At 40.1% G+C, this 17,020-nt stretch overlaps 4 protein-coding genes across 4 annotated transcripts; 1 reads left to right on the top strand and 3 right to left on the bottom strand.

Annotated features, from left to right (window-relative positions):
• Positions 1-178: 178 nt before the first annotated feature.
• On the top strand, positions 179-2,504 carry BO87DRAFT_356546 (monooxygenase). Its single transcript, XM_025621376.1, has 6 exons — positions 179-211; positions 276-664; positions 726-973; positions 1,024-1,172; positions 1,240-1,574; positions 1,630-2,504. Exons 1-6 carry the CDS (start codon positions 202-204, stop codon positions 2,494-2,496), a joined length of 1,998 nt encoding a protein of 665 aa, XP_025480827.1. The 5' UTR covers positions 179-201; the 3' UTR covers positions 2,497-2,504.
• A 2,730-nt stretch (positions 2,505-5,234) lies between these two features.
• Positions 5,235-5,999, bottom strand: BO87DRAFT_415036 (uncharacterized protein; the record flags this gene model as incomplete). The annotated part of the gene is made up of 3 exons (XM_025626665.1): positions 5,235-5,609; positions 5,676-5,817; positions 5,897-5,999. 3 exons carry the CDS (start codon positions 5,997-5,999, stop codon positions 5,255-5,257), a joined length of 600 nt encoding a protein of 199 aa, XP_025480826.1. The 3' UTR covers positions 5,235-5,254.
• A 7,432-nt stretch (positions 6,000-13,431) lies between these two features.
• BO87DRAFT_375532 (lipase family protein) lies at positions 13,432-14,705 on the bottom strand. Its single transcript, XM_025623067.1, has 3 exons — positions 14,501-14,705; positions 14,267-14,435; positions 13,432-14,216 (listed from the first exon to the last, which is right to left on the bottom strand). The coding sequence occupies exons 1-3, from the start codon at positions 14,583-14,585 to the stop codon at positions 13,547-13,549; spliced, it is 924 nt and encodes a 307-aa protein (XP_025480825.1). The 5' UTR covers positions 14,586-14,705; the 3' UTR covers positions 13,432-13,546.
• A 593-nt stretch (positions 14,706-15,298) lies between these two features.
• BO87DRAFT_385617 (flavin monoamine oxidase family protein) lies at positions 15,299-16,795 on the bottom strand (the record flags this gene model as incomplete). The annotated part of the gene is made up of 3 exons (XM_025624731.1): positions 15,299-16,044; positions 16,096-16,402; positions 16,454-16,795. The coding sequence occupies 3 exons, from the start codon at positions 16,793-16,795 to the stop codon at positions 15,299-15,301; spliced, it is 1,395 nt and encodes a 464-aa protein (XP_025480824.1).
• Positions 16,796-17,020: the final 225 nt, after the last annotated feature.

The raw sequence follows: 17,020 nt of genomic DNA, 5'->3' as shown, positions 1-17,020 counted from the left end.
TTAGCTTGATCAAGACTTTACCGATATTCCTCCGCCAGTCTGTGGCTTCGTCGAAAGTCTCCTTGTTCTATCATAGTTAAACTCCCACGCCGTTGGGCCGTCTCCACTTTCCATGCAGCATGTCATTCCATAAATGCTCTCGGTCCCCGCGGGGTTCCCAGTCTTGTGCGACAGTTCATTCCCTACCACCCCAACGAAGTCATGACCCTTAGTGAGTCTTGAGATATAAAACCCCAACTCCATGGCGCACAGGACTAACAGCACGGTTTGCTCAGACAGCACAGCACAGCCTCCCGTTTGGGATGAGTACCCACAGCGTGCGGACTTGCGCCGCATGATGAACCAAAACCCTCTCCCGACTCTGCCCCTTGATCTGATCGATCTGTCGGCCATGGTTGGTGACGAAGCAACAATCCAAGCACGCGGCGTGTTAGGCACTTTGAATAGTGCATTGGCCACTGGCGATATGAAAGCCTTGGAAGTTTGCTTCTATGCAGACCAAGCATATTGGAAGGATCAATTGGCTCTGACATGGCACCTGCGCACATTCAGCGCTCCTCGTACTATTGCTGCAAGTCTGCTGGAGACAGCAAATCTGAGGAATGTTTTCGGTGGTGTTGAGGTTGACGGAGCTGCCGTGTTTCTTCCGGCCACACCGGTTCTGGTAGGAGTCTATCTGGTTCACTTATTTGTGACAAGCACTGACCATGTATTTCCTCGTTCAGCAATTCATCGATTGTCCGCTCGTTTTTAAGACACAATCGCCTTCGGGTCTCTGTCGCGGTAAGATGTTGCTACTGCCTGTTGTAAATGACGAGCAAAGGATCGCCTGGAAGATCTGGATCTTGAGCACTAGACTCGAGAGCTTGGATGTGCAACCAGAAAATGAAAACCTACTACAGTTCCCCGGGAGGAAACTGAATGAATCAATGGATTTCGAAACCGATGTTTTTATCATCGGTGCAGGAAATGCGTAAGACTCGGTTCCTGGCAGGTTTTTGATTATTCGCTAAGCATATCTAGCGGCGTCGCTCTCTCCGCACGTCTGAAGGCGCTGGGAGTTGAGAGCGTTATAGTCGACCGCAACCCTTGCCCTGGTGACAATTGGGCCCTTCGATATGACTGCATGCAGTTCCACATCCCCACAGCATTCTGTGAGCTTCCGTATATGTGTTAGTCATCTCTGATCACTTCTCCTTACTTGATCCATATACAAGAGCAATGCGTTAACCCAAGCAGGCTATGACAAAGAGCTTCAGACTCCTCACCTCCTTACGCGCCAGGACCTGGCTTCACAGGTCCGTCGTTATGTGGAGACATTTAGTTTGAATACTATCCACTCCGTCAAAGTCCTGTCGACAGAGTACGATGAGGTGGCTAAAAAGTGGCATGTTACTTTTGCGTCACCTGCTGGTCAGCGCAGGGCTACTTCAAAGCACCTCGTCATGGCAACGGGCATTGGGTCTCAAAAGCCTAACATGCCACAAATCGCAGAGCCTCAACTGTACAAGGGCATCAATGTTCACTCGGCCGAGTACAAGAATGCCAAGCTACTGCGAGAGCAGGGAGCAAAGGTATGTCTGTTTCAAAAATCCCGAAGAGACTCCCAAGCGACGCTAACCGTACAAGTCTGTAATGGTTATTGGCTCTGCAAATACAGCATTCGATGTACTTTCCGACTGCCACAAAGCGGACCTTGATGCGACAATGGTCGTTAGGTCCCCTACTTATGTTGTGCCGCTCGAGTATGTCTGTGATAAAAACAGTCTCGGTGCGTATGATGGTGGCGTCGATGCGGCCGATAAACTTATACTATCGCTGCCTGCGGTCGTGGATGGACAGATAGCCCGTGGTTTGTTTGCCATGCTCGCTGCGAACGAACCGCAGCGATACGCTGCACTTGAAGCAGCTGGCTTCCCCGTCCTAGATAGCCGAAACCCCGACTGCGCATTGATGCATAATCTGCTCGAGCGTGCCGGCGGACATTATATCGATGTCGGTGGCACAAAACTGATCGAGGAGAGAAGGGTTAACGTAAAAGCGGGGGTTGAACCTGTGGCTTATACGAAATCAGGTCTTCGGTTCTCCGACGGTAGTTGTGTTGATGCGGATTCTATTGTTTGGTGTACTGGTTTCTCCGACTCCAACATTGTAACAACAGCCACGGAGATTCTTGGTGGGGAACCGAGCACCAATGCGTCGGCTGGTGAAGCTGAACCTACTGGGAGCGAGAAACGGATCCTCGGACCTCGAGACATTGCCTCGCGCTTGGATGCGACCTGGGGTCTTGATGATGAGGGAGAAATCCGTGGTATGTGGAAGCGACACTTGAATCTTGACAACATCTGGATTATGGGAGGTTACACGCAGCAGCACCGATGGCATTCACGCACTCTCGCGCTGCAGATCAAAGCAGCCTTGGAAGGACTTCTTCCACCAGCTTATCGGCATACCCCCACGCTGGAAGCTGAGGGAAACATGAAGGCCTCCTTGTGACTTGTTGCCAACTTCATTCAAATAGTAATGGAAATCCTTTCCCAATGCTCTAATATTAAAGCGATGTTCACGTCTTTCGAGACATACATATATTCGCTTCATTCTATTTATCCTATATTCATGACTAAATTCTCTCTATGCTGTAGGTAGTAGAAAGTCGAGAGACTGAGATGTTGCTGTCTTTATCCAAAGCCACTGCCGACATACTCAATGCAAGAGCCTTTATTACACCATATTTCTAAGTTTTATGCAAACCCAGGTCCACTGGTGCACGTATTGAACTACTCTTTATCCTGGTACTGACTGGGCGTCTAAGGATTCACTTCCCTGTCTTCTCAATTATACCCGAGCACTGAGTTATGCGCGCCATATTTGTCATCCATACATGGCCCATCGGCTACGCGCTGAACGTCCATATCCTTTCGTTCCTGATGCTGTCTCCTTCCTTGTTCATACCTCGTGTTTACAACGCATCCATCCCGTCACTTAAGCCATAGAAGCATAGCCCGCGAAAATGCTTTGCTACGACTATTCCCTTCAGACATTTGAGGAACCGGAAGTCACACTTCCGATAGGTATCTACGGTAGGCAATATTCCAGCATATAGTAGGACCAATGAGCTTATTTACCGAGACCTAGCACTAGTACCTAGCTTCAGCCCCCTCACCGGCCGCCAAAAATAAATCTAGTCTACCTTGGCGCCAGTAACTCGGCCCTGCTTCTTCGCCGAGGGAATTTGGAGATCTTACCTTCTGTGAGATATAGGATGTGTTTCTATTTCCTTACCGTAACTCAAGAGAGGCATTGCTGTGGGGCCGATGCATGTCCAGTGAGTGAGGACCGTTACAGCAGGGCAGGTAAGGAGCAGCGGGTGTGTTAAATGATAGGCCTCGAGCTCTTACCCACCACAGCGTTCTCGCGTCTATAAATTAGAGCGTAATCGAACAATCAAATCAGGGCTTTAAGTTTAGCACTGCTGCAACGCCTGGCAAGGCATCTTACAGCTCAGCCGCACGCAACTAGACGGGTAAATGCAACATTATCAGTCCAATGCTGTTTACTCTTACTCCTGTCAGCCGCAGCTTGGAATGAGTGGGACTGTGCGTCTGCTCAACCAATCTGGACTGCTTTGGGGCCACCCATTCCTTTGCATACTAGCTATCACATTGTCTAGGCCTGTCCATGCATCTCTAGTTCGAACAATGCTGTCTTAATAACAACCTCCAGTCAAGCGCGCTCGCGCTGGATCATCAGCTATCTGAACCTATCAATTGGAAGTCACTTAACCTACGTGTGAATTATGATCAGAAGAGCAGGGGTTACTGATACATCCAGATTTCTGCTCCATCCAGAATCGTTATTGTAGCGCTTGATTTCAGGGAGTAGGAGATCGAGACCTCAATCCCATAGATGGACTAACGACCCTGGTGTCACTTATTGGATATCATGCCATGATAGTTGTTACAAGGTTTCTATGAATAGTCGCAGTGTTGCTCATTGTGCGCCTCGGCCTCTGGACCAGAAACGAGATGCGTATGCGTTTGGCATCTCTCTCAGCACCCTGAGCGCTTCGTGGCATGTCATAGATGCAGCCATCAGGTATTTAAGGTGATGTTGGCCTCGCGAACATATACTTCTCGTCCATGATTCGAAAGACAACCTTCCCAAACCTCAATATCTTCTACTATACTTTACGCATAGGGATCAATCCTACTATTGTTGTCCAACCGCGTTTCTGGTCTGGCTTCATAGATCTACTTCCTCGTACAGATCTGACACCCCTTCTACAACTTGGGTTAATAGAACGAAGTTGTCAGTGTTCCTATCTGTCAGTATTCTCTTCCTTTACATTCTGTTTGTTTTGGCGAGACCTCATGTCCATCTCTCCTTTTCATTCAGCATGCCTATCTCCCAGTCATAGAGAAAAGCCCCGTTATGCACAAAAGGCCCCATCCTAACTAACACCCCCAAGACCCAAACATCAGCCATGCCCTTGTTCAAGCTCCGCGACAGCAGCAGTAGCAGCAGCAGCGCTCACAGCGGCAAGTCTGTCAGCAGAGGCCGAACCCGTCGAGCGGACTCCGACTGCATTTACTGCAATGGTGCCGGTTTCCGCTGGAAATGGATTGACTGCCCGGATTGCAGAGGCTCACGCCGAAACCCAGCATACCCCGACCTTGTGTGCTCTGATTGTCGTAGAAGAGGGAAAGTCAGGAATGGACAGGAGCGTTGTGAATGTCGCCAGTGGTGAACATGTTATATTGGCTCTGCGAGAGTCGTTGAACGCCCTAGTAGTGGTCTCTGTATACGTGATTTACTTATGATTGATTGTTGATTATCTGGCTGAACCGTCTTTGGGTCTGTTTTTTTAGTATGATGTACCTTTGTGACATTCTGCTAATTACTCTACTATATAGCATGTTCCTATTCTCTGTTGTACGCTACCTACCATCCATTGCCATCTGAATAATGCGCACTATGCAGCAGTATTAGCTACACCCGTGGACGCAAAGAATCGCATCACTGCTTCATAATTGGATTTTCATCCAATCGGCAGATGTATCTCTAGAAGTACAACCATTGCCATTAATCTGAGCATAATTAGATAGGGAACAACTCATGCTCCCTAATTGGCTGTAGGAAATCAGAAACAGCATTAAACGAAGATCGCTACAAGTAAAATAAAAGAAAATAAACGAATCAGAAAGGAAAAAAAGAAGAAGCTAGTTGCATTGATCCACATATGTACACGGCATAATTATTTCCCCATTGCTTTAGCCCGGTTCTCTTCTTCCTGTGCCGGGTCGACTTCCTGTCCCTCTTTGGGCTCTTCCCTCTCCGTCTCCCTTTCTTTTGCCCTCTTCTCCATTTGCTCCAGGAAGTTTGCCCAAAACCTTGGTTTCAGCTTTCTTTCCAGCCACTCTTGATCCTCCTGATGCTCCGCCATATAGTCAAGCTCACGTTTCGACAAAAACTGTGCTTTCCGTAGCCTCCGCCGCACTATATCCCGCATCGGCGGTATCTCACCACGGTCGGAAGGGCCTGGTGTAAACGGTACCTCCTTCAACTCGGCTTGAATCTCTTCGCTCTGGAGAAGATCTGGCTTGGGTATGCTGCGATAGTGTTTCGTTAATCCACTGCTGATGAATGTTTTCCACAAGTAGGGAGAAGAAACATACAATTTCTCACCATCCCACGTAAAACACTGGATTGGAACCTCCTCATCATTACCGTTCGGAGCAGTGCCATAGTCTAATAGGAAAAAGCAGACCCGGTTGTTGTAGCCAAACTCGTCGCCGTAGGAGTACCATCGTTGCAGGCCTGGTTCATATGGAAAATCCCAAACATGTTTGCAGGTTCGGTCGAGCATGGAGAGTAGCTTAGTCACCGTATGGCTCACCATTGGCGATAAGATTGTCCGACGGAACGAGGTGAGTTAGTGTTTGCACAAGGACGCGCATGGGAGAGGGAGTAAGCTCTATCGGTGGATCATCGAGGTCCATGGTTGGATTTCAATAGGGACAGGAAGAAATAGTGTATGAAGAAGTAGCATAGAAAGGGAGAATCTCTGATATAAGCACAGATGTAGCAGATAATCGCAGGCTTTTCTGCTCTACGGCTGGTGGGGGTGAGGTGATCATGACACCGCGATTGGCGGCGCGATATCGAGGGCTTTGGAGCTATCTGGAACGAGCATATTCCCGGATATTGGTGCGTGATGCAGAGTTACCAAGCAGCTCAGCAGGGCAAGGAGTAATTTTGACATTTCCTATTCTACTTACTCAATGTTATGATGAAACTGGATGTATCTACCACTGCTTGATAGCCTCACTTAATTCCATACTGGTTTTCAGTTTATGCGCCTAGCTGCATGCAGCCTTGCGAAGCACGAGTTGCCTTTCGGCTCACCTTGAATTCTTGCGCACGGCCCTCTTGGTCCTCACGCCATTCATGTAGCTTAACGGTTAGCAACGTCCACTAGACCATGGAGGCTATGTGTCGAGGCATTCATGTAGGCTAGTCACATGCTGCGCTCGGACTGCCTATAAAGCATCTCTTCGCGTTGCTTTGTTTTGCTCTTCTAGATAGCTTAATTTAACTTACTCTTTTACTTCCATTTATTTGTTTCGTTATTACTTTTATTACTGCTTCTATAAAATACTTCTTAAGAAGTTATAAGTCCAGTCTCTACACTGTAAAGCTATTCAGATCTTATTATAGCTAGCTATTATTACTAGATAAGATATTCTATAGAATATCAGTCTTAGCAAGCCCAACAGGTCTAATAGAATTATATATTTATATTAAGAAATGTACTTTATTTATTTATTTATTTATTTATATTAAGTATACTGAACAGCCAGTATAACATATAAAGTTAAATATAAAATCTTATTTAAAAATCTTTTTTTAAAGAAAGAAGTAATTATCAAGATTATCTTACAGATAAATAGATTTTCTAAGTAAATATTTAATAATATTCTAAAGCTGCTGATCTTACTAAAAGAATATATAAATTAAATAAAATAAAACTTTCAAGTATATTAAATACTTAAGAATATTAATTTATTAAATTTAATTAATAAGGATCTGGCTAGACCTGTTAAAAACTATAAAAAATATAAGATTTAATATATTTATTTAATAATTACATAGTTATAGTTAACTTAGAATATATTAGATAAAATACTAGATCTATTTACAGATTCTACTGATATAAAAGAACTGGTGGATAATATATATAAAATATTTTAAAAAATTATTTTAAAAAATAATATTATACTTTGCTAAAGTATTATATATAATTTTATTAAATTAAGAAGATCTGAGTATACTATAATAATTAAATATATTAATAATTTCTGAGTAAATTATATTCTTATTAAGATTTTATAATATAGAATACCTGCCTTTACAGCTATATTTTTATTTTTTTAGAAAATATAGAGTAATATGCCTGCATGGGTTATCTATATAAAAGATAAAATACTAGAGAATATAAATATTATATATAATAATAGTAATTTCTATATTATCTATTAGAATACAAGAAAATAGTATAATAAATTTAACAGGATAGAAATAACAGCTATTATATAAAAAGATTAAAACTTATTATAAAAACTAAAAAGTACTAAAGAAAAGTAGAAGAAGATTATATATTCTATAAAAAATATTTCTTATAAAGAATATATTATTAGAATAAGAAAAATAATATTTAAGTATATTAATAGAGTCTGTAATTATTATAGATATTCTAGCTATAGCTAAACAAAGTATTAATATATTAATATAATCTTATATCTAAGATTATAATAATTATATATTCTAGATATCTAGTTCTTCAAGATTTAGAACAATTAATATAAAGAAGAAAAATTAGATTTAAACTTAAAAAATAATTTTAAAGCAGCAGAATCTATACCTGTAAAATAGATAATAGAAATACTTATTTAATATATTATCCTATATAAAATAAGATCAGATAATAAAAATTTTTTTTTAAACTTCTCTGGAATAGCAGTTAGAAGTATTACTAATTATTTATTATACTAGATCTATGATATAAACAATTTTTAATATATTATATTTAACTATATCTTACTAGATTATTACTATGATTTAGATATCTCTAATTTCTATAAATATAGAATATCTGATAGAGAAATTAGTGTTACTAGATTAACTAGCTATTAAATTCTAATCTTATCTATAAATAATAAATACCATGAGATTAAAATCAAGATATTTTATTAACTGGATCTTATATATAGTCTCTTATTTATAACTTTCTTATAAAAGAATTTCAGAATATATATAAATATAATTAATCTGATCCTATAAAAAGAAACAGATAATAAAATAATAAGATATCTGTAAGAAAATAAAAATATATTTTTTATATATACTTAGAATACAGGATTAATTCTTATTATAATTAATTTTCTATTATTATATTAATAATATAAATATATAGAATTCTGTAAGATTATCTTTATTATAAAGAACTAGCAGATTAAAATTAAATACTATAAGGATCTATACTGTGATATATATTTTTTAGAAAAAATAAAATACTTAATATTAAAAGATCCTATTCTAAGAATCTTTAATTTTATATAATTCTAATATATAGATATGCAGCAGGTAACCCCAGTTAGTTATAAAGAATTTAAATATTTTCTAGTAATAATAAATAATATTACCTGATTAGTTAGAATAGCTATATTAAAATAAAAAGATAATATTTTTATAAAGCTGATTTAGATGAACAATAAATATAAGAATATAATTAATAAATATATTATCTTATAGTATCTTGATAGAGGCTATAAATTTAATAGATTTAAAGAATAGATATATTATAAAGATTAAGAAATTTATATTATTATATTATCTCTCTGAATACCTGAGATAAATAATCTTATTAAGTATTATAATAATTTGCTTAACCAGATAAGTAGGATTATAATTTTTAATTTAGATTTACTTATAACTCTCTAGCTGTTTATTATAAAATTTATTATATAAATTCTTAATTATCTAGTCCCTGCAGGGAGTAAGATTAAAGAAATATCTATTTATCTATATAAATTATATTATAATCTCCCGAATCCTGATATCTTGCTTGAGTTCTTATATATATTCAGATATTATTATTATTAATATATATCTATAAAAAATTATATTACTTCTAGAAAAATAAGCCCCTGTGCTGATACTGGCTACTTAATTAGATTTAATAAAGATTATAATTATATTTATTTAATATAATATCTTAATTTAAATAAGATTAAATAGTCAAGGGATATGATATTCTATAAAGAATATATATATAAGAATAATTATAAAGATCCTGGTAGAGTAACTATAATATCTATATTTATTTTTAAAGATTTAATCATGCTGATGCAGGGCACCGGGATTAATTTTAATAAAATAATTATATAAGATATAAAAAATATAATTAATAATAATAAGACTTTTCTTATACAGGATGACACTACTGATCTTATATATAAAAAAATAAAGATTATATCTATATTAACTGAATTTATTATATCTATCTTTCCTGCGCCTATTAATCTGATCTATTTAATAGAGAATTCTTATGATTATAAAGTATTATTTATTAAATATATAAAATATAACTTCTGATTTATTAAATCTGAATTTTCTGCTATTACAATCACTGTACTGAGATAATTCTAATAAATTATAAAGAAGAAAAGTTCTTTACAACTAGAAAATAAATAGATAACTATACTAGAATAAGAATCTAATCTATCTTCTATATCTATTCTTAAATAATATAAGATTAATATACTAAGTATCTATATAGAAGTTATTTTATTCTTACTTATCTTATATTAGAAAGCAGCCATAGTTATATAGATTAATAAGATTAAATTAATAAATATATATAAAATAGTTAACTACTCTACTGGTACCTGTATAATCCTAGATAAATAAATATTTAATTTAAAGATTAATATAAAGAGGATTATTATATAATTTTATATTTAATAAGTGGTTTACAGTAACTGTTAGATATCTAATATTAATTATATTAAATTCTTTATCTTAATAACAAGCAAGATTGCTCTCAAAATATTTATAATTAATATAATAATAAAAAATCTTTATTAAAAATAATATAATATTATCTCTGTTTATCTATATGCTCAGATAAAAAATAAATAAATTTATATAAAATAATTAACTAGATTTCATGAGAGTCTCCCTGAATAAGTATATTTACTTAAAATAATTTTTTATAAATTATAACAGGCGGTATATTTATAATACTATATCTTTAATAAAAAATTACAGGAAGTTAGCTTCAAACCCCTGCTGAAGAATCTGTATATATATAAAAATAATAAGATATAATTTATTATTTAAATAAATAATTTTATTATTACTGGTCCTGAGCAGGCAGATCTAATCTTAATAAAATATTATTTTAATAAAGTATTCAGATTCAAGGAACTAGATGAATTAAAGATCTTATTTAATTATAATATTCTATATAATTATAAGATAAGTAATATCTTGCTCAGGCAGTCTATTTATATAAAGAAATATCTTATTATTATAAATATATAATTTTACTTAAGTATTACTATTTTTATAATATCTATCTATACAAAGATAAATTATACTGTGATATTAACTGAGAAAGTTAATATTAATAAATATTAAAGTTTTATAAATAAATTAAACTAGCTAATTATTAAAACTAAACCTGATTTATATTATATTATATTCTATTTATAGAGATATATATATACTCTAACTGTAATAGATACAAAGACTTTAAAGTATATATATAAATATTTATAAAATATTATCCCCTATAGAATCATCCTGGTGGTTAATTATATTAAAAAGATTAAAATTTATATAGATACTGTTTATACTAATTATAAAAATAATAAATTAATAAAAAAATATATTATCTTTTATACAGGCGGACTTATTACCTGGTTATTAAATAAATAAAATATTATTATACTCTTTTTTACTGTTATAAAATACTACGTATATAATATTACTATTAAAAATACTCTGTATATTAAGAAATTAGTACAGATATTTAATTTTAAAATATTAAATAATAATAAAATATCTTTATTCAGTAATACTGCTAATTTATTACAGATCCTTAACTAAAATATATATATATAATTTATTAGATAGCTAGATAACTGTTATCTGTTTATAGTAGATCTAATTAAAATAAATATTATATTAATCTAATATATTACAGGTACTAGTAACCCTGTAGATAGTTTTATTAAACTGCTGGATTAGAAAATATTCTATGATTTCTAGATCTTACTAGAAATAATCTTATTAGTTATTCTCCTGCGGTATCCAGGGAATAATACTTAATATATAAAAGATTATCTATCTAGAAAATATCTATAATTTTATTTAATATTTTCTCGCATACTTCTTTGCCTAGGGGGCCGTGTTGAAGTATTTATATAGGCTAGTCATGTACTGTACTTGGACTGCCTATAAAGTATCTCTTTATATTACTTTGTTTTATTCTTCTAGATAGCTTAATTCAACTCACTCTTTTACTTCTGTTTATTCGTTTCGTTATTGCTTTCGTTGCTGCTTCTGTAGAGCGCTCCTCAAGACTATGTATATGCGAAGCCATCTCCACCGCAACGCAGCCCAGCAACTAGTAACCCTGCAGTTAGCTAGTTCTTGCTTCATACTTTATGAGCGGAGCCTTACCCTCCATTGTTCTTTTGCAACTGCAATTATTCTTAAGCTTCAAATGGACCCCCGCTCCACCGACACCCTGCAGATATTCAAACGCATCTGGCCCCAACTATTCCCCGCCAAGCCCACCATCGCTGCAGACAATCTGCATTCCCATGCTGGCCGCGTCGTAATCATTACCGGTGATACCTCCACTCTGGGTCTGGGTCTGGGTCTGGCGCACGTTTTGCATCGTGCCGGATAATTCGACAACAACTCCGCCAGGCGAACTCATCTACACTCCCCCTTTCCTGTCCACCTCACCGAGCTTCCCGTCATCCCTATCTTCGGAAAAGCATCCCTAGCCCGCTCAAACAGACTAGACTTCCTCCTTAATAGCCCCGCTGTAGCATGTCTCATTCCAACTAAAACCACCACGCAAGGCCACGAACCCCATTTCAGCATCAACTGCGCTGCACGCTCCCTCCTCGCCTCTCTCCTTTTCCCAATTCTCACCTCTACAGCTTAAACTCCATTTACTACATCAAACTCCGTCCGCGTAATCTTTACCTCCAGCACAGTCGTGGATTTCCTCGCTCGGGCGGGCGGTGACCCGTCTTCGGCCCTCACTTCCTCCCCGGATCCCAAATCAGACACGAATGCGAACTACACCATCAGCAAAACAGGCAACTGGTTCCTGGCGGCCCATTTCGCATCGACCCTTGGGTCGAAGGGTGTGGTCAGCATTACTCAGAATTCGGGGATGATTGATACCCCGTTCTATGATAATGCTCCGAGGCTGAGTGTGAGGGTTAGTAAGCCCGTGTTTTACACGCTCGAGGTTGGGGTAAGTACCCCCCTTTGGGCCGGCTTTGAGAATGGGATTACGGTGGATTATGGGAGAAGGTAAGTCATTCCAATTTGGAGGTGGAATCCTGGGCCGGGGCGGGGGATTATTTGCTGGGGGCGATGAGGGATGGAGGGTCTGGGGAAATGGTGGAGTTTGTGGAATAGTGTGAAAGGTGTTGTAAATGCGTTTCGGTAGGTGGCTTTGTAAGAGATATGAGTATGATCGTGTATATAACTTATATAATAGTGTAAATCGTACATGTAGGCGGATATTACTACGTAGTCTCCATAGCTGATCGTAACGATAGCGGTATTTCTCACTATCTCCTTTTTTCCTCTACCACTACGCGTTAGCTGCTGCCTAAGCATAAACAGCTCTTTCTCCCCAATCCTATAGTCTATAATATGCACAAAAATGTACTTTCAATTCTATACATCATAATTCTGTTCATCTAGAATTGAATTTAGACTTGCATCAGATAACCTACTCCAGGATGGATACCGTAAATATATACTGAATATGAGCATGTTAATAGGTTCTGGGGTAGTGTCTTTGTGCCTTGCGGTTACTGTTGAGATGGATGTGATCTCTAGTTGTGGTAATATGTAGCGTACTGACAATTATGAGAATATGTTGTACACTTTCTAAGAGTGATGGTTTACAGCCAGCACGTCTCAATTGGGAACATCTTCAAAGACAGGTGGCATATCGATATAGGCTTGATGACACTTCTCTCAGCCACCCGGGGCTGATTGGGAAGTAGGTGAGCCGCTTCCTGAATGTGACACCTTTCATCGCAGTCAAAATCAAACTTTGTCCTGACAAATATTCACTAAGATTAAATAATTACATATCGAAACTATATCCACACCATTAAGTATATACGTCTCCTCCCAAACCAACAAACTTTATACAACCCCTGATCACCACACTCACCTCCCCGAATATCACCTCAGCTCCAAATCATTACATCTTATTCAATCATTTCCAAGGCAACCCCTCCCCCTTACACGCATCTACCTCCCACTTCTCAAAGTACCAAAGATGGGCCTCGAAATGCAACAAATTTGGGAACCCAACATCCCCCCTCTTATCATCCCCATCCTGAAACACCACCACATCCTGCGTACTCACACTCTGATTATTCCCCGAGCTAATCCAATACTCAGGACTAATATGCTTGTACCCCATCACCTCCAACGGCACCCTGGGCACCGGATCATCCGTATGCGCGAACCGGTAGTTCGCCCCCTTGTTCTGATTCGTAATGAACTCTGCTAGTTTGGGGTTCGCTACGCGCGGTGATGCGTACGCGTATAATGTTGCGTTGAGCCCGTCGGTCTCGCGGATATCTGCTGCTGCGAGTGTCGCGATGGCGGCTCCCAAGGAGTGGCCCACGATGACGAGTTCGTAGTCGGGGTATTGAGATACCGTGTTGTTGAGCGTGGGGGTCAGGGTCTTGCGGACGTTTGTCCATGAGCTCCAGAAGCCGAGCTCGGCTTCGCACCCGCTGCAGAGGTTGGGGTCCGTGTAGACGAAGGTGAAGTCCGCTAGCCAGCTGCGGATTGAGTAGCTGCCCCGGAAGGCGAGGATGATGGCGCGGTGGGTGTGGTCCACGGCTAGGTAGCCAGAAGTGTCGGTGGGGGTGGTACTAGGAGTTGGTTAGGATTGTGTTGGTGGAAGGAAGGGAGGGGAATGTACTTGGAGAAGTCGGTGATGATTGTCGCATTGGAGGCTTCGACTGCAGGGCAGTTCTGTGCCGAACAGGTTATTTTGTGGCCTGCCTTGCCGGCATAGTTGGGCTCGCAGTAGGAGGCTGCGGCGTATTGGACCCAGAAGGTGAAGGTGTCGAGTTGTTGAGTGGTGATGTCTGGAGTATCGGGGAATTGGTCAGTGGGGGAGAGGAATGAAGTTCTTTGGAATGTGCATTGGTACCTCTCTTGTGAAGAGCCCTGCCTGGGAGGGCATTACAGCCGGCTATGGCGGATGCAGCCACGAGTAGGGACTTGAGGAGACGCATGGTGATGATGATACTGGGCAGATGATTGACATCGTTACACAGGGCAAGTCGATCATACTTATGTTTCTGATGTGAAAAGTTTTTGTTCTGCCCAACGCTTTTCCATCACATGAACCAAAGGTAAAATCGGCGATCACATCCATTATCTTCAGCTGTACGGATCGAGCTGTGGGGGCTACTGCATTCCTATTTCCTTCAGCTGGACTGGATTGTGGGACTACTAGCAAATCCCGAATTGCCGAGTCTAGGGGATGGCCTATCCCCTGGCAGGGATACAATTGGAATTAGAATGCAACTATCGAATGTTTGCTTGTTTTTGGTTATCCGATCGACGATCGTCGACTATCGACAAATCAGGGATCGGGATTGGCAGGGGGTGAACGGGGCACACGGGAGCGGCCCAAATTTAGGGCATCACAGAGGATCTGGTGGAGACGATAGATTTCTGCAGGCAGCCACTCACGAACTCCTCCATCCACGGTTAATTCAGGTACACGGCGACAATTGTCCGCTGCTGGCCACGTGTAATTGTCATTTTGGTGCTTGACGGTACGACTTTATCCTAATTGCTGTAGATCTAACGAATATTCCCCGAGACAAGCACACGGACATCTCCGCTGCTGACCCACTGTGAGATTCGGTTTTCATCGGAACCCTGCTAGATCCAAGGTTCTTAAGAGACATTTCGGAATGTGTGTGCTTAGCCAAGACAACTAGTCTTCCTGCAGTGCCGTCACTACCTCGGCTGCTCCTCGTTGCCCTGCTCGAATGGCCCCCTCCATGTACCCACGCCACACTGTGGACGTTTCTGTTCCGATGAAATGCACTTTACCATGCGGTGCAGCGAGATCAGTACCAATGGTGGTCAGTAAGCCGGGTGTCATGGCTGGACAGGGTGCTCCAAGGAAATAAGGCTCCTTACTCCATTCCATTTCCAGGGTATTGACAGACTTGGGGATGTCTTTTACGAACTTGCTGAAACATTTGCAGAACTGCTCCCATACTTGATTGAACCGATCACCCTGGGACAACTTGGACCATGCTCGTCCGCGACTCCCCACGATGAAGCATGTGATAGACCATTGGTCATCGGTGGGTACACTCGTGTCCCGCGTGAAGGTTATGGGGCCACCCGCAGAGTCGATAATCCCCGTAAACCGAGCGTTGCGCCACCATGGCTCTTGAAAGACGAAGATCATCTTACTGTAGTAGCCCACGATCGTATGGTTGCTTAAAACATGCTTGGCTTGTGGAAGTGGGGGATAGAAGGAGATGCTTTGGTACAAGTTCGTAGGAATAGACACGATAACGCGTTGACAACTAAACGAACTGCCATCAAGTGTTTGGACCACGCAGGGACTATCGTCATGAGACTGACTGATTGACGTGACAGGCACGCCCAAGAAGATGTCGGATTGGTTGAGCTCATCTGCCATCTTCCGAGCGATAGTTTGGGTTCCTGCGCCGTTAGCACATTAATGTCAAGCAGGCTTGACGATCGTTGCTTTACCTTGCCTGGTGCGTAGGTACTGCGCTCCATCCTTCTCATCCGACAGGAGATTGTCGATCCCACTTCCACTTTTGAAATAATACAGCATATACAACGCACTAACTTCCTTACTATCCACCCCAAGCAGCCCCGATGAAATAGCATCTGCCATGTGAACTGCATCCTGCGATCCAGACCTATCAACGCAAAATTCCTCGAAGGTCATATTATCCACTTCCTTGGCCTCTGGAAACCCTTTTGGGTCGTCCAAGTCCATCCGCGAGGACTCATCTCGCAGAATAATCATCAATTTCCGCGCAAGCCCAGTCTAAACGTCATCAGTAGCCGACAGCACCTCCTTGATCTATGTTTAACTTACCAAAGGCCATCCGTACGGTATCTTGCGAATCACCCCCTCACCTGATTCGAGAATATCATCTCCACGCGTATACTGTACCACCCCATCCAGTCCGTACCTCTGATGGAGTTTGAAAATCTCACTCTGGTTCGTATCATTCACCCAAGCCGCTCCTAGATCATAGTATCCCTTTTCGCTGGACTTCACGGTCAACGTCTTCCCGCCCACTCGGTCCGTAGCTTCCAGGATACACAAGCTGAATCCTGCTGCCTGGATGGAATGCGCTGCTTGGAGTCCGCTGAGTCCGGCTCCCACGATTACCACATCGTAGATTTTAGCAGTAGGATCTTTGGATGCAGTCATATTAAGCTCAAGGGTTACAGTAGTGGGGATCGGAGAGTTGTGTGACAGCATTTGTCGGAGGTTTTTTATGCTAGGTAAACTGAGGGGGGGGTGGAACACAAAGAGGGTGGCTGGTTGTTGCTTATCCTGGGCCGCGGTTTATCAATCCGCCAATCAGATGTCCATAGGTACTGACTCGTTAATATAAGAGAAGATTTGGGTTTCCGATTATATATCGCATTCTAG

Source organism: Aspergillus neoniger, assembly GCF_003184625.1.
Source record: "Aspergillus neoniger CBS 115656 unplaced genomic scaffold BO87scaffold_12, whole genome shotgun sequence".
Taxonomy (NCBI): Eukaryota; Fungi; Ascomycota; class Eurotiomycetes; order Eurotiales; family Aspergillaceae; genus Aspergillus; species Aspergillus neoniger.
Note: the sequence above shows the minus strand (reverse complement) of the source record. Positions and strands in the feature narration are given on the sequence as shown.

Coding starts and splice junctions, on each gene's coding strand:
- BO87DRAFT_356546 (XM_025621376.1), top strand. Junction 1,173..1,239: donor CTGTGAGCTTCCGTATATGT/GTTAGTCATCTC, acceptor TAACCCAAGCAG/GCTATGACAAAGAGCTTCAG. Junction 1,575..1,629: donor TGCGAGAGCAGGGAGCAAAG/GTATGTCTGTTT, acceptor TAACCGTACAAG/TCTGTAATGGTTATTGGCTC.
- BO87DRAFT_375532 (XM_025623067.1), bottom strand. CDS start 14,585: ATGCGTCTCCTCAAGTCCCTACTCGTGGCTGCATCCGCCATAGCCGGC. Junction 14,436..14,500: donor CAGGGCTCTTCACAAGAGAG/GTACCAATGCAC, acceptor CCGATACTCCAG/ACATCACCACTCAACAACTC. Junction 14,217..14,266: donor ATCATCACCGACTTCTCCAA/GTACATTCCCCT, acceptor ACCAACTCCTAG/TACCACCCCCACCGACACTT.